General features: G+C 46.5%; 1 protein-coding gene across 12 annotated transcripts in view; it reads right to left on the bottom strand.

Annotated features, from left to right (window-relative positions):
* KTN1 (kinectin 1) overlaps window positions 1-27617 on the bottom strand; it is a 121679-nt gene that overhangs the window by 27649 nt on the left and 66413 nt on the right. For all 12 annotated transcript variants that reach the window (XM_075926270.1, XM_075926271.1, XM_075926272.1 and 9 more), the window contains 16 exons: window positions 25084-25121; window positions 24435-24525; window positions 21843-21911; window positions 20645-20682; window positions 20419-20509; window positions 17224-17292; window positions 15223-15257; window positions 14981-15071; window positions 12583-12651; window positions 9722-9759; window positions 8963-9053; window positions 8743-8811; window positions 4721-4758; window positions 3927-4017; window positions 3749-3826; window positions 1337-1374 (listed from right to left, as the gene is read on the bottom strand). In XM_075926270.1, the coding sequence (XP_075782385.1) occupies window positions 1337-1374; window positions 3749-3826; window positions 3927-4017; window positions 4721-4758; window positions 8743-8811; window positions 8963-9053; window positions 9722-9759; window positions 12583-12651; window positions 14981-15071; window positions 15223-15257; window positions 17224-17292; window positions 20419-20509; window positions 20645-20682; window positions 21843-21911; window positions 24435-24525; window positions 25084-25121 (1034 nt within the window). The remainder of the gene's footprint in view (window positions 1-1336; window positions 1375-3748; window positions 3827-3926; window positions 4018-4720; window positions 4759-8742; window positions 8812-8962; window positions 9054-9721; window positions 9760-12582; window positions 12652-14980; window positions 15072-15222; window positions 15258-17223; window positions 17293-20418; window positions 20510-20644; window positions 20683-21842; window positions 21912-24434; window positions 24526-25083; window positions 25122-27617) is intronic.

Raw genomic sequence — 27617 nt, 5'->3', positions numbered from 1 at the left:
CATAAGCTGCTACCAAGCAAGGTCCATCTGGCAGGAGGGCCACAGCACCAAGCAGCCTTCGCATACAAGCAATCCATGATCACCGTGCCACGAAAGCCAAAAATAGCACCAGCTGCGATCCTGCCAATACCTGCCCACTAAAAACTTGATGAAACTACAGTCGTTTCACATGTCACAAGTCCATTGAGTCCCCATCAGCCTTCATAGCATTCGAACCAGAAACCGGGGAAAGGTTACAAATCCCACGACCAACCTCCAACTAGCTCCCTGGAGGAATGCAACCCGGCTGCTGTAATTTCAACCTGAAACCCCAGGCTTGGCCCAGAAGTTGCTACAGCATCACAACCAGAGACAGTATTTCAGGACTGCGGAAGGCAATTCCTATTTCTCTTATTGGGCTGAACAGACGTGGGATGTTGCCAAGCCTAGTGGTACAGTCTCCACCCCTGTCGATATGAGCCTGTTATACAGTTGGGCAGACCAGTTGCTCACAGTGGTCCCCTCTGGCTTTACAAAGCATGAATTGTCTCTGGGAAGCTACCTGAATCTAAGGAGGCTTAAAGCAGCTCTTAAAAAGTGCCAAACACACACATCCATCATCTATTTCCCCGTTAGACAGAGCTGTCACACAAGCCATTAGCATGAAACTAAAAGGACAATGGGAAACGTGAACCTGGTAAAGTGACGGGTGTTCCAGGAGCCATATGGAGGTAAATGAGCCATCTGTCTCTTGCTGTGCAGCGGCTTGCTACCGGAGTGGGTCCTTCCACACTGCCTGCAGTAGCAAGCCTCACAGACTGAATCAGCAGCCATGGGCTTAAATAGTTGTGTCCATGCTGCAACTCTGTCTCCCAAGCCTAGGAAGTGGGGGGTTGGGTTCCAGAAGCCAACTTAAAAGCGTTGCCTACACAGCTATTCTTAGCACATCCGGGCAAACCCAAGCCCGTCACCCCACGCTGAAGGCTCACTGCACGGGCTGTGTGGATGTATCCCTGTAATGCCGCCTAGGTCCCAGCCACTTTGTCACACCCATACTTGATGCCAAGCCCAGCAGGGAGAGAACAGAATTCCTAGAGTGCTGAACACAAGAGCTACGAGGCACGTGTTAAGATTCCAGTGAAATTAACAAAGCCTTTACGCTCACTTCCTTTTGCTCCGTGCATGCACACTAGTGTTTGGTCAGACCAGAGTCCTCCCAGCAGCACTCAAACTCATTACAGCAAAGTGCATAAAAACTCCCGCCATGAAGTCCCACGCTTTTTGATTTAAGACAGTCACCGGGCAGAGACCAGAAAGCATAGAAGAGGACGCTTGAGAAGCAGCTGGGCATACTCACAAGCTCTCCAGATCCTTGACTTGCGACGCAGCAGAGACCTGACAAATAACAGACACGTTCAGAGCCTTCCTGGCAGCCCACTCAACACCTTCCGTTTCACAGTTGTTCACTTACATCAGTCATGATTTTTACCTCGCTCTTATATGGTGCTTTTCATCAGTAGATGGCAAAGTGCTCTGTGACCACTTTGAGATCTACTGGGAACTACAAAGTGTTACTTTTCAAGGAAAGACCAAAAACTTTTTATGTCAACCAAGTTTAAAGCGAACAACAAAAATCCACCCAAAACTGATGGCAACTGGTATAGATCTAACTTGACCAGCCTCTACTCCCTCCATCTACCAATGGTATTTAAAAATCACTCCCTGGCTACAGGAACGACTTACGACAGACCCAGACTGTGCTTGGCATCCCTTCTTGCCCCCAAAAAACAAACCAAATTTTAGCCCTGCAAAGTTAGTTCATGCAGCAGGAACCTACCCTGAGGTTGTGCTGCCTGCCCACCCTTAGTGCCCCCTGCAAGGAACAAAGAACAAAATCCCAGCCAATCACAATGACAAATCGGAGGTGAAAGGCACTGGGATTGCAGGCCAGGGCTGAGAGTGCGCTCACATCAGTCTGAGGCACTGACAGGCAGGCAGGCGGCAGTAGCCGCAGTTACCATTAGGGATGTGAACGATCGACTCCTTGATCTCTCCCGCCGCCCGCGTTGCCGCTCTGCGCTCTTAAAGGGACAGAGGAACGGCGCACAAAGATGCTTGCTCAGTCTCTGGTCCCCCACTAGGTCTCAGGATGCCACTCTGCATTCCGAAAGGGAGAGAGAAGCATCAGCCCGTCCCATGGGTCTCTCAGTGCAAGCCACCCCTGTTCCCCTCTCTTAAAGTGAAACACCCCTGCAGGACAGACTGTCGCTTCTCTGTCCCTTTAAGAATTCAGAGCAGCAGCAGAGGGATCCGCAGGGGGGCTTGTATGGAGATACCCATGGGACCAGCTGCTGCTGCTGCTCTGTCCCTTTCAGAATGCAGAGTCACGGACCGGAGGGGGAGGCGCCCCGCAGGAGGGAGAAGGGTGTTGTCCTGAGACCCTGTGGGGCACTAGAGATTGAGCCAGTGTCTTTGTGCGCCAGCTCCTCTGTCCCTTTAAGAATGCAGAGTGGCAACGGGGGAATTGGGAGGGCTTGTGCTGAGACCCGAAACTGAGCACTGTAACTGCCCTTCCTTAACAACTAGTCATGTAGCTGATAGAAATTCCATCAACTACTCAACTAGCAAATTAATCGCTACTAACATCCCTAGTTACCATGTGTTGTGCGCACACAGCGCTAAGTGCACACTGCTGCAGTGCCAAACAGCAGGTAACTCTTATAGCCCATAAATTTCAAAGGCTTCATGCCAGTGTTGCCTGTAACCTGTGTGCTTGGGCAGCCACCCAGGAGAGAGTGTCAAATGCCGCCCAGCTGATTAGCAGAACCCTCACAGCTGGCAGCATGTGTTTCTACTGGTGGTGCACATCTCCACATGCCTTGGTGCACATAAAATTTATCTGCACATGATTGAAAAAAATTAGGGGGAACACTGTTTCACACCAACACCCCACCACCACTGCAGTATTTGCAACTTTAGCGTTGTCTTAATCAACTTAAGCTAAACCACAAGTCATTGAAAACTCTAATAAGCATTTCCACACAGCCTTGTGCACTGGTTTAACTCAGGGCTTGGCTACATGTGGAAATATTCCAGAATGGATACTGCACTTTCAATTCATATTCTACCTTAATACAAATTAACTTTCAAGTGCAGAAGAGTCCTAAATTGGTTTAAAAAAAAAAAAAAAAAATCACCCATGCAGTTAAACCAGGGACTGCCTTTCAAATGGGCCATAGGTAGAAATAAAAAGCATTTGTCCAGTTCCAAAGTGGAAAGGAGTGTACTGCCCTGTTAAAGGCCAGGGGTGTAAGCAAGGAGGCCCCACCGTACCGCTGGGCTATTTAAAAAGGAACAAAAACCTGAACAAGAGAGAGGGAAGTGCATTGGCATTAGAAGCCATGCAGGCTAGGCAGCTTCTGGTGGCTTTCCTCAGGTACTAGAGCATTAACCTAACCAGAAGCTTTGCTTTGTAGACCAAGTTGGGAGCTCTGAGCCAGGTGAGGAGAAACCTCTATGAACTGTTCACTGTACTTGTTCCAGCCCTGAAACCTTAGTAAAAAGGTGACATGCTATTTTGTTAATGCTGGTTGCCGCTGCCTCCTCCATCTGGGCTGTGAAAGTGAACCTGTTACTGCCCCAATGGAGGGAGATTCAGGCCAGGTGCACCTGCAACGCCAGACCAGGTCACAAAGGGCATGCCGATGGCCCATGCCTTTCCAAAAAGCCAAAGGCACGGCCAGACCATTCCGCTCTGGAATATGCGTACCTGCTGTAGCTGTTCCAAGTTCCGTTGCTCTAGCTCTTGAACATGACTGGTTAAGCGGCTAATTGTATCTTGTTGACTCTTTGGATACAAAAAACAAAGAGATTGAAGTGTCTCTGTAAAATCGGTATTCATTGGCATTGCATCAGACAGTGTACAGGATACTGGGGGAGGGTTTTACCTGAAACCATTCTGCTTTCTTAGCAATATCTTTCTCCTTCTCTTCCAATAAGGCCTCCATCATTTTCACCTGTTCTTCCTTCCCCTTCAACCTGTACCATTAGGCACAAATCCATGTTAAAAAAAATGTAAACCCTTGTAGCAAGTGCCAAACAAACAGGAGCAGGCTGCAGGACCAGGGGTCCACTGTACTTTTTGCCAGCTAAAGACGCAGGAACACTCCACTTTACTCTGTTTTAGCAGGGAGCAAGGAAGGTGCACTTGAGCGATGCTACCGCTTGGTAAATCAAAGCGGACCAAAATTCTGCCCCAATGTACACCGCAGGGATGGCATATACTTCTTTTCTCTACATGAAAGGGGCTGAAGTAATAGTCATGGAGATTTAAGCCTTATTTCTCCACAAGATAGGAGCAGAAACATTCCCTGCATTTCTCAACTCTGACTTGGATGTATCACCCAACAAGTCACTGGTAGAGCCCTGTGCAGATACAAAGTTTATATCTGCATCTATAGCTGCACACATGAGTGGCGGCTATAAAGAGAATTTGTGGGGCTCTAGTCTCTGGGTCTCTATGCCCACTCAATACCTGACAACTTGGCTTGGCTCTCTCCGCAAATACCCCAGATATGGTAATGGCATTCATCGCAAGGATGCCTGTCTACTAATACTACTAGGCCATTTCACACAGAATGGCCTCAGCGAAGCTGAAATGTTCTTAAAACAATATTTGTGCAGGGAAATGAAGAAGAGTGCCACTGAAAAATTAGACACTTCTGGTAGCAACAGTACTTACAGGTTCTGAAGGTCCTTGACTTGTGAAGTGATCGATACCTAAAAACAACATTTGGTAGTTAAATCACTTCCATAAAACTGGACTAGCCACAGCAAAGTCTGGTCTACACAGGTAAGTAAACAGACAACTATTAGAAACAGTTTGGGGAAGAAAAAGGGAGAAAACGAAGCCATTAAAGACTGTTAGAAGGGCCAGTGCCTAGCAGTTCAAACGCAGAACGCAGGTCTGTGAGGAAGAGTAACAAGACTGACTGACTTACACACTAATTAATGACTTAGCCCATCCCCCTGCACTGGGCCAATCTATGAGAACCAGAGGTGTCAACTAACCCAAAAGACATTTGCTTTGTTTCACTGTCCAACCTGAGTGAAGCTCAAAACAGATGTTCTCTTTATAAAATCTCTTGTGTTCAGATCTAAATTATCACATTTCCAGACTAGTGGTGCCCCTGTAGTCTCTGTTCAAAGGACAATACCCATTACAGTTTTTAATATTTGTGGGTGGATAAAGGGGAGACACAAGGCTTACCTGGATTCTTTCTTTTTTTGAATTCTATATTAAAGAGCAGACTACTAGTCCACACAAGAGACCTGGCAGGAATCACAAGAGCTCAAAGCCCATCAACTCCTGGAGGTAGCACCCAGCTCCAGTGCTAGAGTAGAACATGGATTATTTCCCAGGCCTCGTCTACAGCAGAGAAATGCACAGTGCAAAGTAATGTTTGCTCCACTATGAGAACACCTCACGTCCACACCCAGAAACACTTTAAGGGGAATTAGTTACTGTTTAGAGCAGTCCAGGCATCAGAGTTGAACAATATTGGGGCCTCAGTTGTTCCAGTGCCAGCCCAGACTGACTAGCCAAATGGGTCCAACTAGTGCTTTGTTTACTCCACCAGGCACCGGAGGTTTCATAGTCTCCCACAATGCACTGCAGGCAGATGCGGAGGGCTGCACAAATACAGCCATCACCTAGTGAGCTGTACTTCGAGGAGGTGATGTCCCCCTTTGCGGCTCTCAAGACTGGATACTGAGTTCAGTTCTGGGCACGCTACCGGAGAATTCAGAGGCAAAAGCAGAGTGATCGTGGAGACCAGGAAGAATTGCGTCAGGAGAAAAGATCACACTGAAAAATGATGTATAACTTTGCCTAACCTGGCAATCACCATCTAAATATTAAAGGGGATGGGCGCCAATAGAAGACGAGTGGATTTAGCTACAACTAGGAACAATGGGGGGGGGGGGGAGGAGGAGGAGAAGAAAGTCAAGAAAAAGAAAGTACAGACAAAATATCAACCAACTGCCTGACAGCGAGATGAATCAAGCAGCCCATAGAACAGTCTCCTAAGGGCCACCCATTGCTTGCAATATTAGAAACTAGATAATAAAATATGAAATCTGACTGTTGACTCTTTGCTCTTGACAGATGGAATGAAAACTCAATCTGCGAAGACTTGTTTTCAACAGCTGGCTAAGGGAAGGGAATGGCTAGTATGTTCTCCTAGGATGTGTCTAAACTACATGGCTCCGTCGATGGAGCCATGTAGATTAGGCTGATCAGCAAAGGGAAATGAAGCCGCGATTTAAATAATCACGGCTTCATTTAAATTTAAATGGCTGCCGCGCTGAGCCGACAAACAGCTGAGGAGCTGTTTGTCGGCTCAGCGCACTAGTCTGGATGCTCCCGTGCCAACCTGAAAGCCCTTTATCAACCTCCCCGTTATGCCTTGTAGGATGAGGTTTACTGGGGAGGTTGATAAAGGGCTTTCATGTCGGCAGGGGAGCGTCCAGACTAGCGCGCTGAGCCAACAAACAGCTGATCAGCCATTTAAATTTCCCTTTGCCGAACAAACAAATCTACATGGCTCCGTCGACGGAGCCATGTAGTCTAGACATACCCCTGGAGAGCACAAAGACCTTCTGGGCTTTAGAGGGGAACGAGAAGGGTTTGACAAAAGAAAAGTGTGGGCAAGAGCCATTTTGACACAGTGATTTTGAGCTCGTAGCACAGCTGAAGCAGGACAGTAAGAGGAAGATCCTTCACATTTCGCAGTCAAAGGGAAGAGATCTCTGGAGGATCCACAGGGTGTCACAGTTCCACTTAACAGTGGCATGTGACTGTGGAATTAATTATGCAGAGCTTTGAGCTACATGGGGTTCTCACCAAGTCTCTCACCAGCAGCCACAGGACTGAGTATCTGCGAGGGGGTCACTGTGGAAGCTGTCAGACTATATCTTTATAGTTTTGTACCCGATAACAAGGCCTTCATTTTGGTTTGTAGAGATTTTTACCAAGAAGTTCCCAGGTTTTACAAAAAGCCAACTGATTTCCACCTGAGGTTAGGACCATTCAAAAATTTGAAAGAGTCTGATTATGTTGAGAAAATCCTACACACTGAGCTAGGTAGATATATCTGTTTAAAACAAAAGTAGTCAAAGCGAACCACGAGGCTGTCTATTGAAGTAAGGCCATGTTGATATACACGGGCATCCATAGGTGAACATCAGTGCTCGAGGCCTAAATCAAGTACAAGCAGTCCCCGGGTTACGTACAAGATAGGGACTGTAGGTCTGTACTTAAGTCGAGTTTGTACTTAAGTCAGAACTGGCGTCCAGATTCAGCCGCTACTGAAACTGACCAGCGCTGACTACAGGAAGCCCGAGGCAGAGTTGCTCTGCCCCGGCCTTCCTGGAATCAGCCGCTGATCAGTTTCAGCAGCGGCTGACTTGGGGACTCCTGGGGCAGAGCAGCTGGGGTGCTGCCGAGTTGGTCCCCGCAGCGCTGAGGTGCGGCGCTGCGGAGACCTATCCAGCAGCGCCCCAGCTGCTCTGTCCCAGGCGTCCAGATTCAGCTGCTGTTGAAACTGATCAGCAGCTGATTCCAGAAAGCCCGGGGCAGAGAAACTCTGCCTCGGGCTTCCTGTAGTCAGCCGCTGGTCAGTTTCAGCAGCGGCTGAATCTGGATGCCAGTTCCGACTTAAGTACAAACTCGACTTAAGTACAAACCTACAGTCCCTATTTTGTATATAACCCGGGGAGCGGCGCTGCGGGACCAACCGGCAGTGCCCCAGCTGCTCTGCCTCAGGAGTCCCGAGAAAAGCCTGGTCTGCTGGGGAGAGGGGGGGGGGCCACTAGCTGGGCCCCCCCAGCAGACCATGGAGACGCGGGCGACGGGACTGAGACGCGCCGCGGTCCCGCCGCCCGGGTCCTCTGCGGCATTGCTCCGCGTCTCCCTGGTCTGCTGGCCTCCCCGAGCAGACCAGGGCGACACGGAGCAGCTTTTCTGGCCCCGGAGGACGAGGGCGGCGGGACCTCGGCCCGTCTGGGCGGTCCCGCCGCCCACATCCTCCGGGGTGAGAAAAGCCCGGTTCGTAAGTGCGGATCCGACATAAGTCGGATCCACGCAACTCGGGAACTGCCTGTACCAGAACTCCCCAAACCCGACTCCCTGGTCTGGAAGTCAAGGTGGCATCTCAGTAACCTGGATGGGCCTGAGGGGAACCCCAGAGACCTGTTTCCTTGCTCCAGAAGTAGAGCTGGCAGCTCAGGTAATTGATCCACCATCTCCGGCTAGACAAGGCCTGGAAGCAAAAGGAAGGAGAATGGGGAGATGGGGCCCTCTCCACTTCCATGTCTTCTGGGCCAGCCAGCTTACCAGGCCATCATCTCTCCTGCTGGAGCACAGAGTTGGGTCAGAAGTACTCTTACTTCTCTGTTTGGTGGGTTTTTCCTGTCCCCAGGTATTAGTCCTGATATTTACCCAGAAAACTAGGGAGTTAATTTTTGCTTGGATTTTCACACTTTAAAATTTTTTTTGTAGTAACACACAGTGAAACTCCCAGCAAATATTCAACAGGATAACCAGAAATGAAAGGCCTTGCCCATAAACTTAATAATACAAAACCAGGTCTCATCCAGTCACAGTCCCCAGCAAAACAGCTGACATACTAGAACAGATATGGTCCTAAACAAAAGTATCCATGGCAAGGTTGCCTCATAATTCCAGCTCTAAGGCATTTTTACCTGTTTTTCCATCTCAAGCTGGGAATTTCCTACTTCTTCTTTCAGAGCCTCTATTTTCTGTGTCAAAGCCTTTTCAATGACAAAACAGACAAGGTTGGACGATGGAGACAGCACCACAAAATGAATTCTACACATTGACTGCTATCAAATGCAATGCAAGAACAAATAAATGGAAGTTCATGGCACAGACAAAAGGCAACAACACTACTCTGATAGGTACCTGAACCGTTTTCTCCTTGTTGGCAACCTTTAGGACTTCAGCCTCCAGGAGTTCTTCTGCCAGTTTTATCTTTCCATCTTTCTCATGGATTCTTAGCACAGAGCAGAGAGGAGAGGTCACAAGCAAGCTGAAGTAGCGTAAGCTAGCTTCATTATTATTAACATCACAGTAGCCCCCAAGAACCCTAGTGTGCTAGGGACTGTACATCAGTAACAAACCATCTCTGCCCCCAAGGAGCTGGCAATCCAAGTTTAGAACCCCACAAGTGAGTATAAATACACACACTCAGGACAGCAGGAGGATGGGGATAGGCCAATGTGATAGAAGCCTGCTTTTGCAATAACCAACTGTGGGCACAGTTGGCAGGTACCTAGTTTGTTTTTTCATTAGAGTAGTCCTAGAATGCCACCTGCCTAACTTCAGATTTCAAGCTCTAGCAAACATGCTTCAGTAAAATATTTACTCCTATAATTTTTAACTTTTAAGAGTAAGAAATACAAACTCCTTTCATGCACATTAACTATAAGAAGCCAATAATCTAATAGTCCAGCATGTAGTGACCAAGCATAGGCCTAGAACCCTAAGCTAGCAACACTAGTGTAGGTCCTTACTTCAGTCAGCTCCTATCCCCTGCAAGGAACTCAGACAGCCATGCAAACTTTGTCCACCTGATTAAAATAGTATATTCTGGAGAGGCAACACAGTCCTGAACACAGAAAATAGGGATGAGGGTTAGGTCAGAGACGTAATGCTACTTACACTTTCTGAAGTTCTTCCACCATGGATTCGAAAGAAATCTGAACAGAACAAACACTTAGTTTAGAGAGACTGAAGAGTTCAAAGTAATCGACAGGTGGTGGCAATGAAGGGGAACGGAGAACGCAGCTTTGCAAGCTGTAAGATGCGGATTTGAATTGGGATTGGGGTTTATAGGGGCCCAAAGTTTTCCTCCTGGGACGGTGGTTTGATGGCTTTTGGGGTGGTCTCGGGTCGTTCCTCATGGACTAAAATACACATCATCATAAAACCCAACCAAGTTATTGCAGTGTGCTCCAGAGCACTGTTTCTTAAACTGTGGTGTGCTGCGGAGAACAACAGAGTCCAAAATGGCCACCCTTAAAGGGCAAGCAACCTTTTTTCTTTTGCTCAATAACTTTCCCCCTCTACCCTTTTTTTTTTTTTTGGGGGGGGGGGGGGGCTCAACAAAAAAATCCTTGGAGTTCTTCATAAAAAAAATATTGTTTGGTGTTCCTTGGTCTTAAAGTTTAAGAAAAACTGCTCCAGAGTAACCTTCCCAAGAAAGAGAAGGTTCAAGCTGACATTAACTGGTAACCCCTTGTGAGATAAAGTGCATTCACTGCTTCTTTCACAGAAGGCAAGGCATTAGAATTGCCAATTAAATTAAGGCATTGGAATGGCCAATGTCTGACCAGCACCTCATTGTGCTAGGCACTGTACAAACTGACCAAAAGGGCAGAGAACTCAAAACCTTTAGCTGCCTCCCTCAGACCCTGAAGGTCACCAATCCATGTGGCAGGTAATAGACACAGTGCAATCAGTAACTCGGCATATAAATACAGGTCATGCGTTGCCAATTAAGTGAGTAGGTTTATCAAGACACACAGGTAAAAAAATGTCATCCCTGACACAGTGCCTAATAGGCTTGCGATCATGGTCTGTGTTTCCTTGAGCTTTGGGGAGGACTGAGATAGTTGAAGACTGAGATACTGGGGGAAGCAAAAGACAACTGGCTGGCTTAAGTGAGCTAGGATTTGTTAACCTGTCACACAGATTGCATCTGACCAGCCATTAAAGCAAGCAGAGACTGGGAATAGATATTGTACATCTATAAAATTCAAAATCAATAAGGAAGTATATATTTCTATAGGCTCCCCGGGAGACTCTTTTCAATATTAAAAGCACTCATGAACTGTTTGGGTGCACTCGTGAACTTGGTGCCAAATAGGTGAGCAGAATCACACAACTGCCTAAAGAATAAAGTGAGAGATGTTTATACCGTACACATACCCCTCATGCACACCAAACAAAAAGAATATCAGAGCGGAGATCATGTAATTAGAAATCACAATTCATATGCATCTTAAGGCTAAATTTTGGTTGTCTGGGCAGTCTTACTTCTGCCATTTCTTCATCTGAGTCTTTCACTTTGCAACTTTAATATTTTGAACATAGCAAGCATGTGTGTCTGTGTCAGAGAGAGATTGCTAGTTTGGGTTTTTTTTTAAACCATTAAACAGAAATTGCATTACAAAGAATCATCAGGGGAGTCAGCAGGTTTGGAACCTTTAGCTCAGGTTGCACAGACCTGCTCTAACTGATAGCAATAGTAGGTTGTTTCCCTGTATGTGGCCTAGCACTATCAGGGTGGCGGGGGGGGAGGGGCAGGGGGAAGAGAAGATTAGAGAAACTCTGCCAAAGGGTTCCACAGCTGCATGCTGGAATACTCTCAAAGGAATACTCTCAAAGGGGTAGCTGTGTTAGTCTGTATCTGCAAAAACAATGAGAAATCCTGTGGCATCTTAGACTAACAGATTTATTAGGGTAGAAAAAGCTTTCATGGGTAAAACCCACTTCATCAGATGCATTGGAGTGTAAGTTACAGAAGCTGGAGTATATCGAAGGAAGAAGTTGCTTGTGTTAATTAAGTCAGTATGCAAATTGGTCATTCACAGCATATACCTGACTTGATTAGCTTAATTAACACAAACAGCTTCTTCCTTATTTATACTCCTGCTTCTGTAACTTCCACTCCAATTCATCTGATGAAGTGGGTTTTACCCACGAAAGCTTCTGCCCCAATAAATCTGTTAGTGTAAGGTGCCACAGGACTCCTCGTTGTTTTAGCAAAGGAACAGTGAGATCTGAAATCTGGGGGTTCCATTCCAGAATGTGGAGGAGAGAGATGGGAGGTCAGTGAGAATGGGGACGATACACAGGATGGAACTGGGAATGGTGGGACAAGGAGATTGTGATGGGACATTCAGAGGGGAGACGACAACCTGCTAGAGAAAGAATAGGAGGAGAAGCCTGCAGAATGAAGACTGATACTGGTTAGCTAAGGAGAACGGGGCCAGAAGGAAGAGAGAGGAGCAGGAACAGATAAATCAGGAATGGGTCAGAAGGGCTAAGACAGAAAAAGTCCCAGTTGGGGGGGGGAGAGGGGAAAGAGGTGGAAGAATTTATGCCCACCAGAGTATACTCCTCTTCAGAAGCTGGAATGGAACCCAAATTTGAGTCTTGCCATTCCACTGCTGTCAGCAAATAACTGCACATCTGGTCTGGCCAGTGAATCTAATGGTTCCAACTCTGCTGACAACCCATGCGGGTATCAAAAAATGTATAAGACTAACTAAAATCTGTCTCAAGCCATGGAGATACAAGGTGGGTGAAGTAATCTCTTATTGAGCTAACTTCTGTTGGTTAAAGAAAAGCTTTTAAGCTACTCAGAGCTCTTCTTCATAATATACACACAGGGCCAAATTAAAGTTGCACTGGCCATCTTAATGGTATTTCCTAACTTTTGAGGGCTTGACTTTTAAAATCTTAGTGTTCTCTTAATTAGTGTGTACAGCATAGCAATTTAGGATTTAAAGAACTACCTGCTTTGATTGATGAATTTGCATGTTTTGAACTTCTTTATTCAAGGATGAGTTTTCTGATCGCAGTGCCTTTTAAAAACAAACACATAGCAAGAGTGAAAAATACAAGTTTCCACAAAAAAAAAATTAATTGTTCACTGCTCTTTGGATGATGCCTAATAAAAGCAACATTCTCCTTTAAGATTAAAGTCTTACTAAATTGACTCTCCTTGAAGCAGGATAGAAATAAAAGATGAAAAAGACGCATCTAAATCTAATCTGCCTATAGCCTGCCAGTCTAAAATGTTTTATCTAGTTTAGTTTAACATGCCAAATAAGGCTAGTAGGTCTTCTCATTTTATCCTAAAAAAATATTTTTTTATTTTTATCACTATGAAATAAGTCTTGCCTATTTTGGAATTTACACCCTCTTCAAATACCCAAGAACCTTTCTGACCACTTAAAAACTTCATAGCTAGTAATTACATTTGCAGTTTATGTTGGCACTATTGTATCTGAGCATCATCCAGATATCAGCAACAGTCACTCTTCTTCTTCCCAGCAAGTACAGTTACAGGGCCAGAATATCATTATGGCGGGGGAAAGAGGGTACATGGGTGAGAGGGGTGTGGAAATACTTCTTGCAAAATAGGTTAAAAAAAGTTTTGCCGTGAATTTAGTACAGGTTGAAGCTCTCTAGTCCGGTACCCTTGAGACCTGACTGGTGCCAAACCAGAGAATTTGCCGAACACAGGAAGTCAATATTATTTAGCAGCATTAACACCACTTCCATTGCTTACTAGACTCTTAGAAGACATTTAGGGGTAAATTAGAGCTAAACAACAGCACAGAACACAGAGCCAGGACTGGTCACTAAACAAACTTTTGGGAACGCAGGAAAATTGGCCTCACCCATGATAAGTGCCCATCTGGCTAACTAAAAATCATGCCAATCCATGGATGGTGCCGAACCCAAAGAGTGCAGACTAGAGAGGTTCAACCTGTAGTCACTGCAATTTCATCTGCTACGAAGTTCCATGACCTCTGTGAAAGTCTTCCCTTCTCCAAGCGTACATTTCTCCCTACTGAGACATATTTTAATTGTTCAGGTGCAGTGGAGCAGTCATGGAGCTCTCAGGCAACTAGAGCCAAGCTACGGATGTTAAATTTCAATTCATCGGATAATCGAGTAGTCGATGGAATTTCCATCAACTACTCGATTAGTCTATAAGGGGGGTGGCACTCACTATCCTGCTGCATCTCTCCCTCTGACATGTACAAGAGGTACAGGACCCCACGCGTACAGGGCTCAATGCATCTCTCACTTTGAAATGTACAAGATCCTCCAGCAGCTCTTATACATTTCAAAGGGAGAGGAGAAGCAGTCAGATAGGGATTGTTTCAATCCCTGCTCATGCTGTTTCCCCGCTGCCCTCTGCCTCCCCAGCACCCCACGTAGATGATGCTTGTGGGGAAACCAGCTTTTAAGCCAGCTCCCCTCAGCAGCAGCTCCTGCTCCCCCTCTTGCTGCCTCTCTCTGATAAACAAATGCTTATCGGGTAGTCAACTAGTCACTTACATCTGTAAGCCAAACCACTCCATAGGAGGACTGTGAATGCCAGGTCTTCACACCTTGATCGGGACACTCCTTCACAGCAAGCTAGCGCACTAAAAAGCACCAGGGTGATGTACCCAGGACAACATTGGTTGCTTAACCACCAGGCTGTTGCTTTTAGTGCAGACGGTAGCTTTTTCACAGAAAATGGCTTCATTCCTAGAGAGCCACATTTCAATCACGGAGCATGCCACTTGCAAGTGCACAGATCTCTATGCGCAGATGGATGTTTTATCGGAAAGGGGCAGGCCTCTAGCCAGCTGCAGAGGGAAGCAGGTCGTGTTTTTTGCTACTGTGGCTGTCTGGGCTTCCTACCATGCAAACTTGTTCTTCTATTTTGATGTAGTTACAAACACTTCTAGGTAGATAGTAAAAGCAAGTATGATTGGTTTACAATTGACACCGTCCAATAGCCATTAGAATAGAAAAATTAGAGAAAGCAAAGTAATAATCTCAAGAATTTAAATAACTTTCTAGATGTCACTAGCTACTCTGGATACATACATCCATGATCGTACTTGTTCTATTTCTTGCCAACCAGGACATAACCAAAGCCCCCTAGGGTAAGAATATACTGTTCTAGCTAGTGCACCAAAAAAAAACAAAAAAACAAAAAAACAACACACACACAAAAAACACCAAACAGCAGGATGTGAACACATTGGCCTCAAGGAGGTCCCACTTCCTGCTCAAAGGAAATGTTCTGGAACACTAACATGGGGACCCAAAGATAAAAACTTGCACATAACATCAGACCACAGTCTCTCCTTTACCACTGATAATAATAGTGGGAGAGATTTTTACCTTCAATTCTTCCTCCTTATTAGCCACTTCTATGAGCCCAGCTTCCAATAGTTCTTCAATCGTCTTTATTTTCTCATCCTTTTCGGTAATACTGAGAAATTAAACAAACATGTTACAAGATACTCCAGGGAGAAACAGCTGTCCGTACAAGAGATTTTCAGGGGGAAAAAAATCAGTACCCTTGCTACCATAGGATCGAGTTGGTATTTTAGCTTCCTTGATGAGAACTAAATACCCCTTACCTCCTTTCCATTTGCTCCAGCAGTTCTTTGTTAGCCTACAAATTGAAGTAGGAAAAGTCGATCACCAATTGGATAAATGCTGGTTTAAGATTATAGTAAAAGAAAGGACTGGTCAGTTTTGGAATTAAACCAGTCCAGGGGGTAGAGTTTTCATAATGTGCAGCCCTCACGATGTGCTGCTGGAAAGAGGAATTTGAAGCCATTTAGAACAAGGGAACTAGGTCAGGCCAACTTTTATACGCTTCATACTAGTTCACAAACTGCAAGACGTTTTGAAGATCCGGCTTGCCCTCATGATGTGCCAACTGCCCCCTCACTCAGACAACGTTGGCAGGAGTTGAGAGCCCCCAGCTCACAGCTCCCCACAGACAGACAAGAACACCTACTAATGCAACCAAGGTTAGAGTTTCCACATTTTCCAAAACTATGGGGCATCACGCACCAGGCTCTGGCTTTTACACCTAGGCCAGGCCCAACAGCAGTGCATGCTGGCAGCAGCCTCTCTCATGACACCCACAAAGGAGGTGGGGCTGCGAGGTGCCAGTTGGGCACCTCTAACTGTCACACCGTAGAACAATGGAGCCGTTCCAGAGGTAGGAGCCTCGCGTTTTGGTTGGCTAAGGAATATATGACACCGTTGCCTCTTGTTCTGTCGCAAGCCCCTTCTGCAGAGGACAGGCCACTGCCACAGAACAAGAGGCCTCTCGTAGACACGCCCTTTAAAGGGAAAGCTATGGGCCAATTCCATTTGGAAACAGGAAGGTGAGGGGGACACATTGTGGTAAAAGCGTCAGTGTGGAGTGGAGACGAGACCAATCCTCAGGCTGAGGGACCAGCGTTAGCAGACAACCTGCATGAACGCACAGAATTACTGGCGCTATTTACATCTGCAGCGAAATCAAGAGCACCAAAAACAGTGGAGTAGTCCTGTGGCACCTTAGAGACTAACAAAAATATATCTCGTATGAGCTTTCATGGGTAACACCAACTTCATCAGATGAGATGAAGGGGAGCTAATGCAGAAGCCCTTACAACATACACCCAGAGCTAAATGTCAGCGGCAAGGTTTCTTGCACCTCCCACTCCCTTGTGTGAGAGAATACACTGAAACCTTGGGCTAAATGGCTCAGGCTCATGGTAACATCCTGCCATGGGATGCAAATGGGGAAAGCCACACCACTGGCTCCATCTCCACACTCAGCCTTGCATCACAGCCACTTACAGTGACCCAGGACAGACAGAGACCAAGAAATCCCCTACCCCATTAGCACAGCCAGGGCTCGCCCTGTGGCATGACCAAGAGCTGTCCCTTTAAAGTGCCCCATACCAGCTCCCGTCATGGGGCACTGGTCTGTCATCTCACGGATTAGCTCAATCAGGGGAATAAGCCTCATCCATCATAATGAAATGGGACTCCTTCCATGCTATCTACTGCAATAAGCCCCAGCCAGCTGAGCTATTATTATAGTCAACTGTCTGAGAGATCATCAGTGCCACAGGGGAAGGAGAAGCCTGTTCACAGGGAAAAAACAACACTCCCAGGGATTCTGAACCTAGAGGTGTGATCTCTAAGTGGCCCAGGGGCTGTTTGGGCAGGTGGCACGTACAAGGAGAAAGAGTGGTCTCCTATGTTTTGACACATCCTAGTGGGGGAAAAGGTATAGCACAGTTTACCAAGTTATAGTTAACCAATGAGATTGGCTTGTCAACTGCTTGGGCAACCTGTTCCCAGGCTTTTGACTCAATATTGGCTTCCTGAGGATCTCTGTTGGAGTCTTTATATCCAGCAACTTAACTCCAAGCTGCTGCGCATCCATCAGGTTAGGGTCACAAGGGACCTTCCATCTTGCGAGAGTGAAGCCAGAGATCCAAAAGCAATAGGAAAAGCAGTTGAGTTTTCAACTAGCTCGCCTAGGGACCCTGGTTCAAAAGTAGGTCTCTTTGAAACCAAACCCAGCAACCCCGGCTATTTAATAAGACATCTGTAAATATCGACTGTACCTGGTCAGACAAGCGAGCTTGCAGCTTTTGAACTTCCAACTGCAAAGCTTCGTTTTGCTCCTTAAGATTCTGGAAAGTGACAGCAAGCCATCAGTTCAGAGCTACATCTCCAAGTTACTTTGTTTTCTATCATCAACCATGTAACAAATCGCAAGCAAAGACAGCGGCTTCTTCCACAGAAATTCAGCAGCACAGTCACAAGGCTGCACAGAGAGTTGCTTTTCCCTTTTTCTTAGACTTTTGGCCCCAGAAAGTCAAGAGAAAGAGTCCTCATCCCCAGGCAGGGGATCAGACTGTATCCAGTATATGACAGAGAAATCTAGTCTATCCTCCTTCAGTAAACCACTTAACTATGTCAAGCTAGTGCTTGAGGACTGGATTTTACAAAATGCTCACTGTGTGCAGCATAGGTTCAAATATCACTTGCCAGGATACCCAAGAACGTGTACGAACACAGCAAAAAACATGTTTGCGGGGTACTGCACTCTCCAGATGTAGAATTGGATGCCTACAAGACGGCAAGTAATCCTTCTGTGGGTCCTTCTTCTGCCTTTGAGAATCACTCATGGTGACAAAGCAGTTTTTCTATAGAGTGCAGGAGAAACAGAACCCCATCTTCACTGGCAAACCAAGATAATTAAACAGAGTGCCACTCTAGATTGCTATTTTTGGAACAACACTGTCTTCTAATGAACACATTTTTCTCCTCACCAGTTACACAAATAATTGCAGAGAGTTTTCACCTCTCCAGGAAACAGGCACCAACGCAGGGTACGTCTAGACTGCATGGCTCTTTGGGGATACTGGAAGTATCCCGAAATAGCAATGCCGCGTCTTTAAAAGTGCCTGCTATTTCCCAAAATAGCAGGCATGCTATTCCAGCATCTCTGTAACCTCGTTCCACAAGGGCTAGGGGATTTGTTGGAGTAGCGCCTCATTCTGAAATCTGGCACTGTGTAAATTTGCATAGCTTAATCCGACAGAAGGGTGCGGTTTAGACAGACCCTTAGTACTGTTTGGGATGCACACCTTCATCTGACACTGAAGAGCAGAACAGCAAAGATGTTTCTTTACACACTCTGGAGATAACAATGAATTTAGGATCCATGGGTTCAATGCATGCTTATCTTCTGTTCTGAAAGCATCAACACTGTAGCTGGACCCTTACTGATCAGTTTCTATGCACTTAAGTCCATTTTACAGCTATTTGTCTACATGTGTCAGAGAAGGCAGGAAATACAGTTACTCATCATGCAGTCTTTTTTAATCTACATTTAGCTCTATCAGCACAGATTTTTAGATCCTGGCTTCCATTGCTTTTACCAATGATTTTCAGAATCCTTAAAAGCATGCTAAGCACTTAATACAAAACACATGGTTTCTACCCCAAAGCTTTACAAAGCAATTTAGACAGGAAAATAGTATAACGAAGATAGACAACAAAGGCTGTGATTGGAGCTAGGTGTTTTGGGGTTTTTTTGGGGGGGGGGGCAAAACAGAGACATTTCACAAAATTTGTGTTTATTTCACCGAATCGTACGTGGTGAAAAAAAGCTGGAGACGTCACGCACTTCAACTGGATTCCAAAAGACTTTCAAAAAAATTAAACGTGTTTTAAATCATTTATAATCTAAAGATCAGAGATTCACACAAATAGTTATGATTGAGAGGTTACTCATCCCATTTTTGTCTTTCCTTTCTGACACAAAAGGGCTACCACTCCCGGCATTGCTACAGCTTTTATGGCAGGAGTAGTCTATTTTGTATCAAGGGGCAAAATTTCTTCATCAAGGAATAGTCAAGGTCTAAATTCCAGAGGGGAAAAAAAACTGTAATGATAAGTAAATAAAAACATTTTGTGGTCTGTTGAAAGGTATCTGGCAGTTCTCATTTGGATTGTGGTCTGCCCACTGAATACTCTTGCTTTATGGGTTACACTAGGGCCATGTCTTCATTTGCTCAGCCAGAGATTGATCTTCTGGTGTTTGATTTAGCAGGTCTAGTCAAGACCCGCTCAACTAAACACTGAGGGCTGCCTCAGTTGGCACCGGTACACTCCTACTCCCCGCAAGGAGTAAGGGAAGCTGAAAGGAGTGTTTGCTCCCATTGGACTCCCTCCCTCTGTGAAGACGGCACCAAGCTCAATTTAAGGTAAGCTGACTCCAGCTATGTATTTTATGTAGCTGGAATTGTGTATCTTAAGCCAACCTTAAGGTTGTCTCAACTCGCAGTAGAGCCAGTCTTCTTTGGGAAGAGACACAGAATTGCTATCCCATTTGTGCTGAAGGAAATACCATTAGAAAGCAAAAATCCAAGCTCTGCATGGCAAGCAGGCCTTGCTTTATATTGGGTCTACATTCATTGGACAGGTTTCATTATTTGCTTTGTAAACAGTTCGCTGCTGTGCATACAGAAATGCTCTGCATAAAGAAATTCAAAGTTGGCAGAGCTATACCTGTTAATCAATGGCCTACCCACAATATAACAGATGAGAAGTTCTAAGTGAAAACCAAAAATCAGATCTTTTAACCTGTATTTAGATTTTAAGAAAAAGTTGTAATCGAATCAACACCACCACAGCAATCCAAGCCACGTACACACGAACGGGGGGGGGGGGGGGAGAGAGATACGTTTCAAGTACAAATTCAAAAAAGCCTGTAATGATTATTTCTGAACATGCTGCCCTTTTTCAGAAGCTGTGTTAACTATTTAGAGGCATTAATCTTCACAGCTGCAACTAGTACATTTAAATGGATTTTAACATGGATATACTCAGTTGTGTAGCTTGCTGATACTACAGCAACCTCCAGAAAGGATGCCAACAATATCACATAGAATTCTAGGGCTGGAAGAGACCTCAGTAGGTCATCAAATCCAGCCCCCTGCCCAAAGCACGGCCAATCCCAACTAAATCAACCCAGCCAGGGCTTTGTCAAGCTGAGACTTAAAAATGTCTAGGGATGGAGATTCCACCACTTCCCAAGGTAACCCATTCCAGTGCTTCACCACCCTCTTAGTGGGATAGTTTTTCCTAATATCCAACCTAGACCTCCCCCGCATATTTCTCTTTACAATCTTAACTGTTGAAAATACATAGTCCCGCTCCACAAATCAGAGTAGTTGTTTACACTGGTCAGAATCTTTCAGATATTTAGGAAATGTTACAAATCAGCTAACCACATAAGAGTACAGTACCTTAAAATCTTCCCTTGTGTTTGAAATCTGGGCAAGCTGTTCTCGTAGCTTCTCTTCAAGTGCTCTTATTTTGTCATCTTTCATATGAACACTGAGACAGTAAATAACACAGTTAAAATGCTTCCCCTTTCTTACAAAAAGCATCAATTCAATGAACAAAGGTATAAACAAAGACCTACAAAAATTGTTTACCAAATGCTGGTTGGATTTATTTTATTTAATCTACCTTTTCTGCATCCTCTCCAGTTCATGTGCAGCAGCAGCCTAGATAGAAAGAGGATTAGCACAGTCTTAACATATTACATCATAAGACTCAATCAGCCTCAGATTCCCCAATATTTCAAGCTGGAATCATGTCAGTTTTGCTGGTTCTTTCACTTTATTAGTGTCCAGCATAATTGAAGGAATAACATTCTCTTCATTCATTTTTAAAGGCTGCAAACTTGCATCTTCACATTATATGGTTAACAATTGGCACTCTGCATCAGTGCTCTCAGATATCTAGCATTCTTCTGATGAGGAAAAAGGGCTTTCAACTATTTTAAACACTTGGCCACTGGACTGAAATGCCAAGGGCCAGAATTTTAGCATTGCCCCAGGAAAGACTGAGCATATCTGATTATTTTATATAGTTGTCAAGAATGAACATGCAATCATAGTATCTGAATTCACAATTGTGAACATGGAGTCCTGGAGGAATAGGTTTGAAAATTTAAATGAATCCATATGAAAAATAAATTAAAACGGTTTACTCCACTAATTGGGATGTTAAATAACCAGACTTTTAAAAAAATCCCTTAGTGGTTCAATTTCAAATTTTATCTCTAATTAGCCCAAATCTGTAGCCCTCATATTTTTACTCTCCCTCAAGAAGCATTTCATTGGTATTGGTGGGGGTACTCTCAAAGGGTATGTCTACACCACCACCCTAGTTCGAACTAGGGTGGTTAATGTAGTCATTCGAAGTTGCAAATGAAGCCCGGGATTTAAATATCCCGGGCTTCATTTGCATCTTGCTGGGCGCCGCCATTTTTAAATCCCCGTTAGTGCGAACTCCATGCCCGCGGCTACACGTGGCACGGAGTAGGTAGTTCGAATTAGGCTAATTCGAACTACCGTTACTCCTTGTGTGTAACGATAGTTCGAATTAGAAAGCCTAATTCGAACTACCTACTCCGTGCCTCGTGTAGCCGTGGGCACAGAGTTTGCACTAACGGGGATTTAAAAATGGCGGCGCCTGGCATGATGCAAATGAAGCCCGGGATATTTAAATCCCGGGCTTCATTTGCAACTTCGAATGACTACATTAACCACCCTAGTTCGAACTAGGGTGGTAGTGTAGACATACCCAGAGAAAGGTACCGATCTGGTATGTACGTGGCAGAATCTGGCACTTAATGAATTAACAAAATGATTATTTTTACCTGTTCATTTGTCAGAGCCTGTAACTTTTGCATCTCTGCTTTTAGGGAAAAATTCACATTCTGTACAAGCTACAGAGAAAAAGAAAAATTAATTTCATTTTTTAAGACATTATTTCAATCTTTCCATATTCTCCAGTGTAAATATGACATTCAACTTTTTGCTAAGAGCCTCACATTAACACGAAGATAACCCCCAACTTCCTTGTAGGGCAGCCAACGTTCTAACGTCTGAAAACGGGATCTCCTGAGACTCCACCTCATTTCCTGCCGAGGCTCCACCCCACACATTCTGCTCCCTCCCCTCCCCCATCGCTCACTGGTCTCTGCCACTCAGCTCCAGCCTGAGGTGCTCCAAAGGACCCACAAACCCCAGTGCCAGTGGACCACCAGGGAGGGCTAGGGTTACCAAGTAGTCTTTAAAAAAAAAAAAATACCAGACACACTTGATCGGGAGAGGGTGGGAGAAAAAGGGACTGGCTGGGAGGGGAGTGGGGCTGGCCAGGAGGAAGGGGGGAGGAGGGGAGGTCAGGGGAGGGGTGGCCAGCGGGGAGGGGAGGGTTGGAGGCAGTTGGACTGGCCGGGGGGAGGAGAGAAGCGAATCGGCTAGTGGGGAGTGGGACTGGCCCAGGCACGTGCAGATTCCAGGGCGCTGCCCGTACCGCACACAATCCCAGCGAAGCGAGTCCGGCTGCGGCTCCACCACGCGCTTGGCCAGCGCTCAGGAGCAGGGACAGAGTTTCCCCTCCTCCTCACACGCAACCAGAGGCTCCCAGCACCAATCACGCCCCACCGCCCAGCCACTCCCCCCACCAGGCTTCCGTCAGGCGCCACACTGGAAAACCAGCAAATACTAGACATTGCACGTCTGGTATTTTCTAATTTTTTAACAGGACAGAGGGCCTGTCCGGTAGAATACCAGACACCTGGCAACCCTCGGCAAGGCAGGTCAGAAAAGCGCTGCAGCTGCATGGCAGCCATCAGGCAGCATGGACGCAGCCTCCCAACTCCCCGAGCAGCCTGCCCAGCAGCTCACTCAAGCCCTTCCTGCCCTGGAGCTACCTGAGAACGTGACTGGGGGAAGTGCCGACTTGGGCAGGGAGCTCACATTCCTTTCCTCCCAGAGCTCCATTCCCACTGAGAGCCCCTCACCCTGCTCACTGTGACACCCTACAGCCTGAGCTGCAGGGTGCCCCTTTCTCTCCAGGCCACCGTAGCCAGACACTCCCTCTTTGAACTGACTTTCCAGTCAAAAGCCAGACACCTGGCAACCCTACTTCCTTGAAATTCATCAGCTTGTGTAACCCACATGCCTAGCAGGGAGATGGGGGCTGATGAGATCTCCTGGGATAGGCTAAGACTGGGTTGGAGTTGGGTCACTATTGCAAGGCAGATGCATAATTAACACACTGCATCCAGAAGTTCTGGATGTGGGTGTGGTAGTTTTGGGGATGCTCCCACAGGTTCCCTGTTGGTGGGGTCAGACTCCACGAGAACAAGTAGCCAGGGTAAGTGCTTTGCAAGAGGCCACGTACTAAGTGGGAGACGCTGGGCTATAGGAGCAGGAAGCAGGCTGTTTCCCCAACACCTCAAGCATTTTGCAATAGGGCGCTTTTTTTAGTTTAAAGTATTTCCTTAAACTGAGTGGCTGGTTGGTACTTCGTTAGCTGATTAGCGATTTCAGAAGAAGAGTCTGAAACTTGGAGGTTTCTACAACCAAGTGGAGAAAAGATGTTGCAGAGCTTTTGATTCAGCAAGCTGTATAGACTTCAGAGGCCAAAGACCCTACATTAGACTCAGCCTAAACTTTTGGGAGCTCTGAGTTTCTTTTCACGGTATTCTGTGGGGCTGGATCTGTTTACATTTAATTTGTTTTTATTTGCATTTATGTGCAACTGTGAAGATAATCCAAGGGGGTTAAGAAGTATTTATGTTGTACAAATTAAACTACAGTTATTATGTTCCTTTATCACAAGATTTTATGAAGTTAATACTTAAGACAAGTTCATTCCTTTTGTTCTTTCTGGACTTGATCGTGCAGAGGTTGAACTTGCTCAGTCTTTACTGAGCATCCTCAATGACTAAATTCCGGGTCCCCATGGGAGTTACTTTTAGACACATGGGGCACATCTACACTATGAAGAAGAGCAACGCTGCCACGGTCAATCTTCATGCTATATCACACCCTAGGGGTGTCCCCTTACTCCTGCTCCTCATGAAGAACAAGGGAAGCCAACGGAAACATTAGCTCCCATTGGCCTCCCGCTGCGTGGACAGTGCAGAAACGCGATGCAAGATCCATCAACTCCAGCTGCACAATTAATATAGCTGGAGTCACGCATCTTACTTCGACCTTCCACTGTGGTGTAGACAAGGCCTAGGAGAAGGGCAATAAGCTAAACTCTAGCCCATCCAAAACCCAGTCCCAGGGAAAGATCTATGCAAGCAGACTCCTATGCCCACAGGAACATCAATGAAGGCAATGGGGGGAGGGGGATGCAAGATGCTGGTTTTGTGGCTTTCAGTTCACAAAGCTTCTGTAGTGAGCTTGCTCATTAGTCATTCAGTTTCCTTCACCATGGGGTTTTCCTATACCTTGAGCTCCTCCTCCTTGCTGGTTAGACTGGCATGTTCATTGACTAACGAGTCCTCCACCTGCTTTATCTGTTTGTCCTTTTCTGCAATTCTGTACAAAGAAGAGATGGCGAGTCATTTGCAACAAGACCTTTCAGACAGAAATGCACGTACAGTGTTAAGCTACACTTAAAGAATATGCTGGCCCCCAAAATCAAGCCTGCTAGAATTATTCCTGTTGGCAGAGTGTTTTGGATATGAAGAGATTTTTGTCTTTGTTTTACTGCTTGCCAATAGTTTACAAGACATGCAGGAAGCCTGGAGCATCACAGCACCCTGCCCCCCGCAGTAGGACACCTCCAGGAGCTCTGCTTCTGAGGCTGTCCTAGCATTCTCATGGCCCTGCACAAAACACTGGGCCATACACTTCAGGAGGGGCAGCACTCACTCCTGCCCGGCGCACACAGCCACACACTATGTTCTCCAAGTCCGGAGCAAGGAGAGGAAATTCACGGGAAGAAATTTCACAGCTTCCAAGAGGGAAAGTAAAAAGCTGGAGTGACAGCATTTCCTTCACAAATCCCTCTCGTAGGTGCCAAGCGTGAATTCAGAGTTTCTGCATATGGAGCTGGCAACACCTCCATAAACATACAGGAGAAGGGATGCTTACACTTTCTGCAGTTCTTCTGCCAGGACGGAAGCAGAGCTCTGCAAAGAACAAAAAATAGAGTGTAAAGCAATGACTAAAAAGTCCTTTTCTAAGCGGAGACAAAAATAACATTGGCTGGACATTCTGGGTGTCTGGCTGGTGAGTCTTGCCCACATGCTCAGGGTTTAGCTGATCGCCATATTTGGGGTCGGGAAGGAATTTTCCTCCAGGGTAGATTGGCAGAGGCCCTGGAGGTTTTTCGCCTTCCTCTGTAGCATGGGGCACAGATCACAGCCGGAGGAGTCTCTGCATCTTGGGGTCTTCAAAGTATTTGAAGGCTTCAATATCTGAGATATAGGTGAGAGGAGTATTCTAGGAGGGGGTGGGTGAGATTCTGTGGCCTGCACTGTGCAGGGGGTCGGACTAGATGATCATAATGGTCCCTTCTGACCTTAAAGTCTATGAGTCTATGTATGAAACGGGCACAGGCCAATATCCAATGTTTCCTGGCCAAAGAACAGCAACATGAGTTTATACCGTTTCAAAGTGACCGCCCACACTGGTCTGAGCGCCAATTGGCAGGCAATATGGACCTGTAACCGTGAGAGTTCTCGTACAGTGTTGTACCTCAATACTGTAGAGCAGTGTTTCCCAAATGGGGTTCTGGGGAACCCTGGGGTACTGCAAAGTGAAACCCAGGGTTCCAGGAGAAAATTCTACTCCCATGCCCCCTGCACAGCCCGTAGGCAGCTCCCATTGGAGCTGTGGCAGCAGGGACAGGCTTCTGGGGGTGTGCCTCTCTGGCCGCTCCACTACCCACTGCAGCTGCCCCACCACCGCAAAACCCCTTCCTCGCCCCACAGGAATGCCCGTCCCATGGGGCCTCTGGTGCCACGCAGCCTCCCTCCTCCTCGTGTGCAAGTGGCGGCTTGTTACAGCAGTCACTGCTGCCGGGACGGGAGGGGTGGCTGGGTCCGAGGTGCCAAGTAACCGCTCCCGGACCTCGGCATTTTTAAACTGCCGTCTGCGCCCCGTTAGGGGCAGCGCAAAACTCGGCTGAGGCTCTGCCCGCCCCCCCCCCCTCCCACCTCAGGGCACACTTGGGCTCTGTCTCCCCCTCCCACTGGGGCTGCACCACCCCATCCCCCCGTGCACTGCTGCTCTCTCCCCCTACACCCCTAGCCACCCTGCTGGGGAAGCAGCAGAGTCTGGTGTGGCAGGGAAAGTCAAGGTTTACACACACACACACACACACACACACACACACACACACACACCCTCCCACACCCCACCAGCAGGAAGCCTGACCTGGCGCTGCAGCTGCACTGAGATCCCCACGGCATGGGGGGGGGTGGTGCGGGGGGGGGGGGGGGGAGGGAGACTGATCTCTGTCTCCTGCCCCCCTGCTGGGGGAACAAGAGCCTACTGCTTGGAGTGCCAAGCCAGGCAAGCAACCCCCCTTGTGCCTAGACCCCATACTCAAATCCCTCACTCACTCACCTCCTCCCACCAAGACCCCACACTCCCAGCTTGCTCCGACACCCTGCTCCATATGGGAGACTGTTCTTAGGGGTTCCGCGAAATTCTTTCGAGTTTAAAAGGGCTCCGTGGCCAAATAGAATTGGGAAACCCTGCTGCAGAGAGTCTTCTCTTCCAGTGGGCTCCCCCCCATACAAAATCCTCACACGCGGAGAAATACTGCCATCTGCCCTCAACACACCAGCCGTGGTTTCCCCCCCTCATAGTAACTGGCAGAGAACATTAGGAGGGAGACTGCAATCAAAGCGAGCCAACAGCTCTCCGGTTATCTCCCAAGCAACCTCAGCACAAGCCATTCCAGATGTTTACACAAGTCCCCACTTAGTCCACACTGAGGGAGACCCTGCTCTCCCTCAAAATCACAAGGCAAATCCGTCACCTCCCCACCACTCCGGAATTCATGAAAGAACAATTTGTTGTTTACAATTTGTCGTTGACAGGGAAGGTAATTAACCATTGGAGCACCCTACCAAGGGTTGTGGAGAATTTTTAAGTCAATATTGGATATTTTTCTAAAAGAGGTTCTAGTTCAAAAGGCAGTTATTTCCAAGAAACCCTATGGCCCGTGTTATCCAGGAAGTGAGGCTAGATGCTCCCTCTGGTCTCTGCTGGTTTTAGATTTTATGATGGGATAGCAAATGTGTCCATGCAGGATTCACGGGCAGGGATCTCGGAATCTCTACACTTGTTCCATTTGTGCCTGCATTAAAGCACACAAAGTTCAAGTGGGCTTTTCTAAGAAAGCGGATTTCTACAGCTGGTTGTGTAGAGTCAGCTTGTTAGTCAGTGCAACCCAGAAGCCAGGAAGTTTCTGGATGTGACTGGAGTCTCCAATGAAGCTCTGAAATCTGACACACGGTGTTTAGCTACACTGTGCAAAAAAAAAAAAAAAAAAAAAAGCTGTGAAAGCAGAGCAAGTGCGTTTAAACATGAAAAACTAAACGTTATCGTGAGTCATCTTTTGCCTCTATTGAAAAAGCCATTGGATTGAAGAAATTATACCATCCAACTTAACG

The sequence above is a fragment of the Pelodiscus sinensis genome, chromosome 4 (genome assembly GCF_049634645.1).
Source record: "Pelodiscus sinensis isolate JC-2024 chromosome 4, ASM4963464v1, whole genome shotgun sequence".
Taxonomy (NCBI): domain Eukaryota; kingdom Metazoa; phylum Chordata; order Testudines; family Trionychidae; genus Pelodiscus; species Pelodiscus sinensis.
The sequence above is the reverse complement of the archived record's forward strand: the minus strand, read 5'-3'. Positions and strand labels throughout refer to the sequence as shown.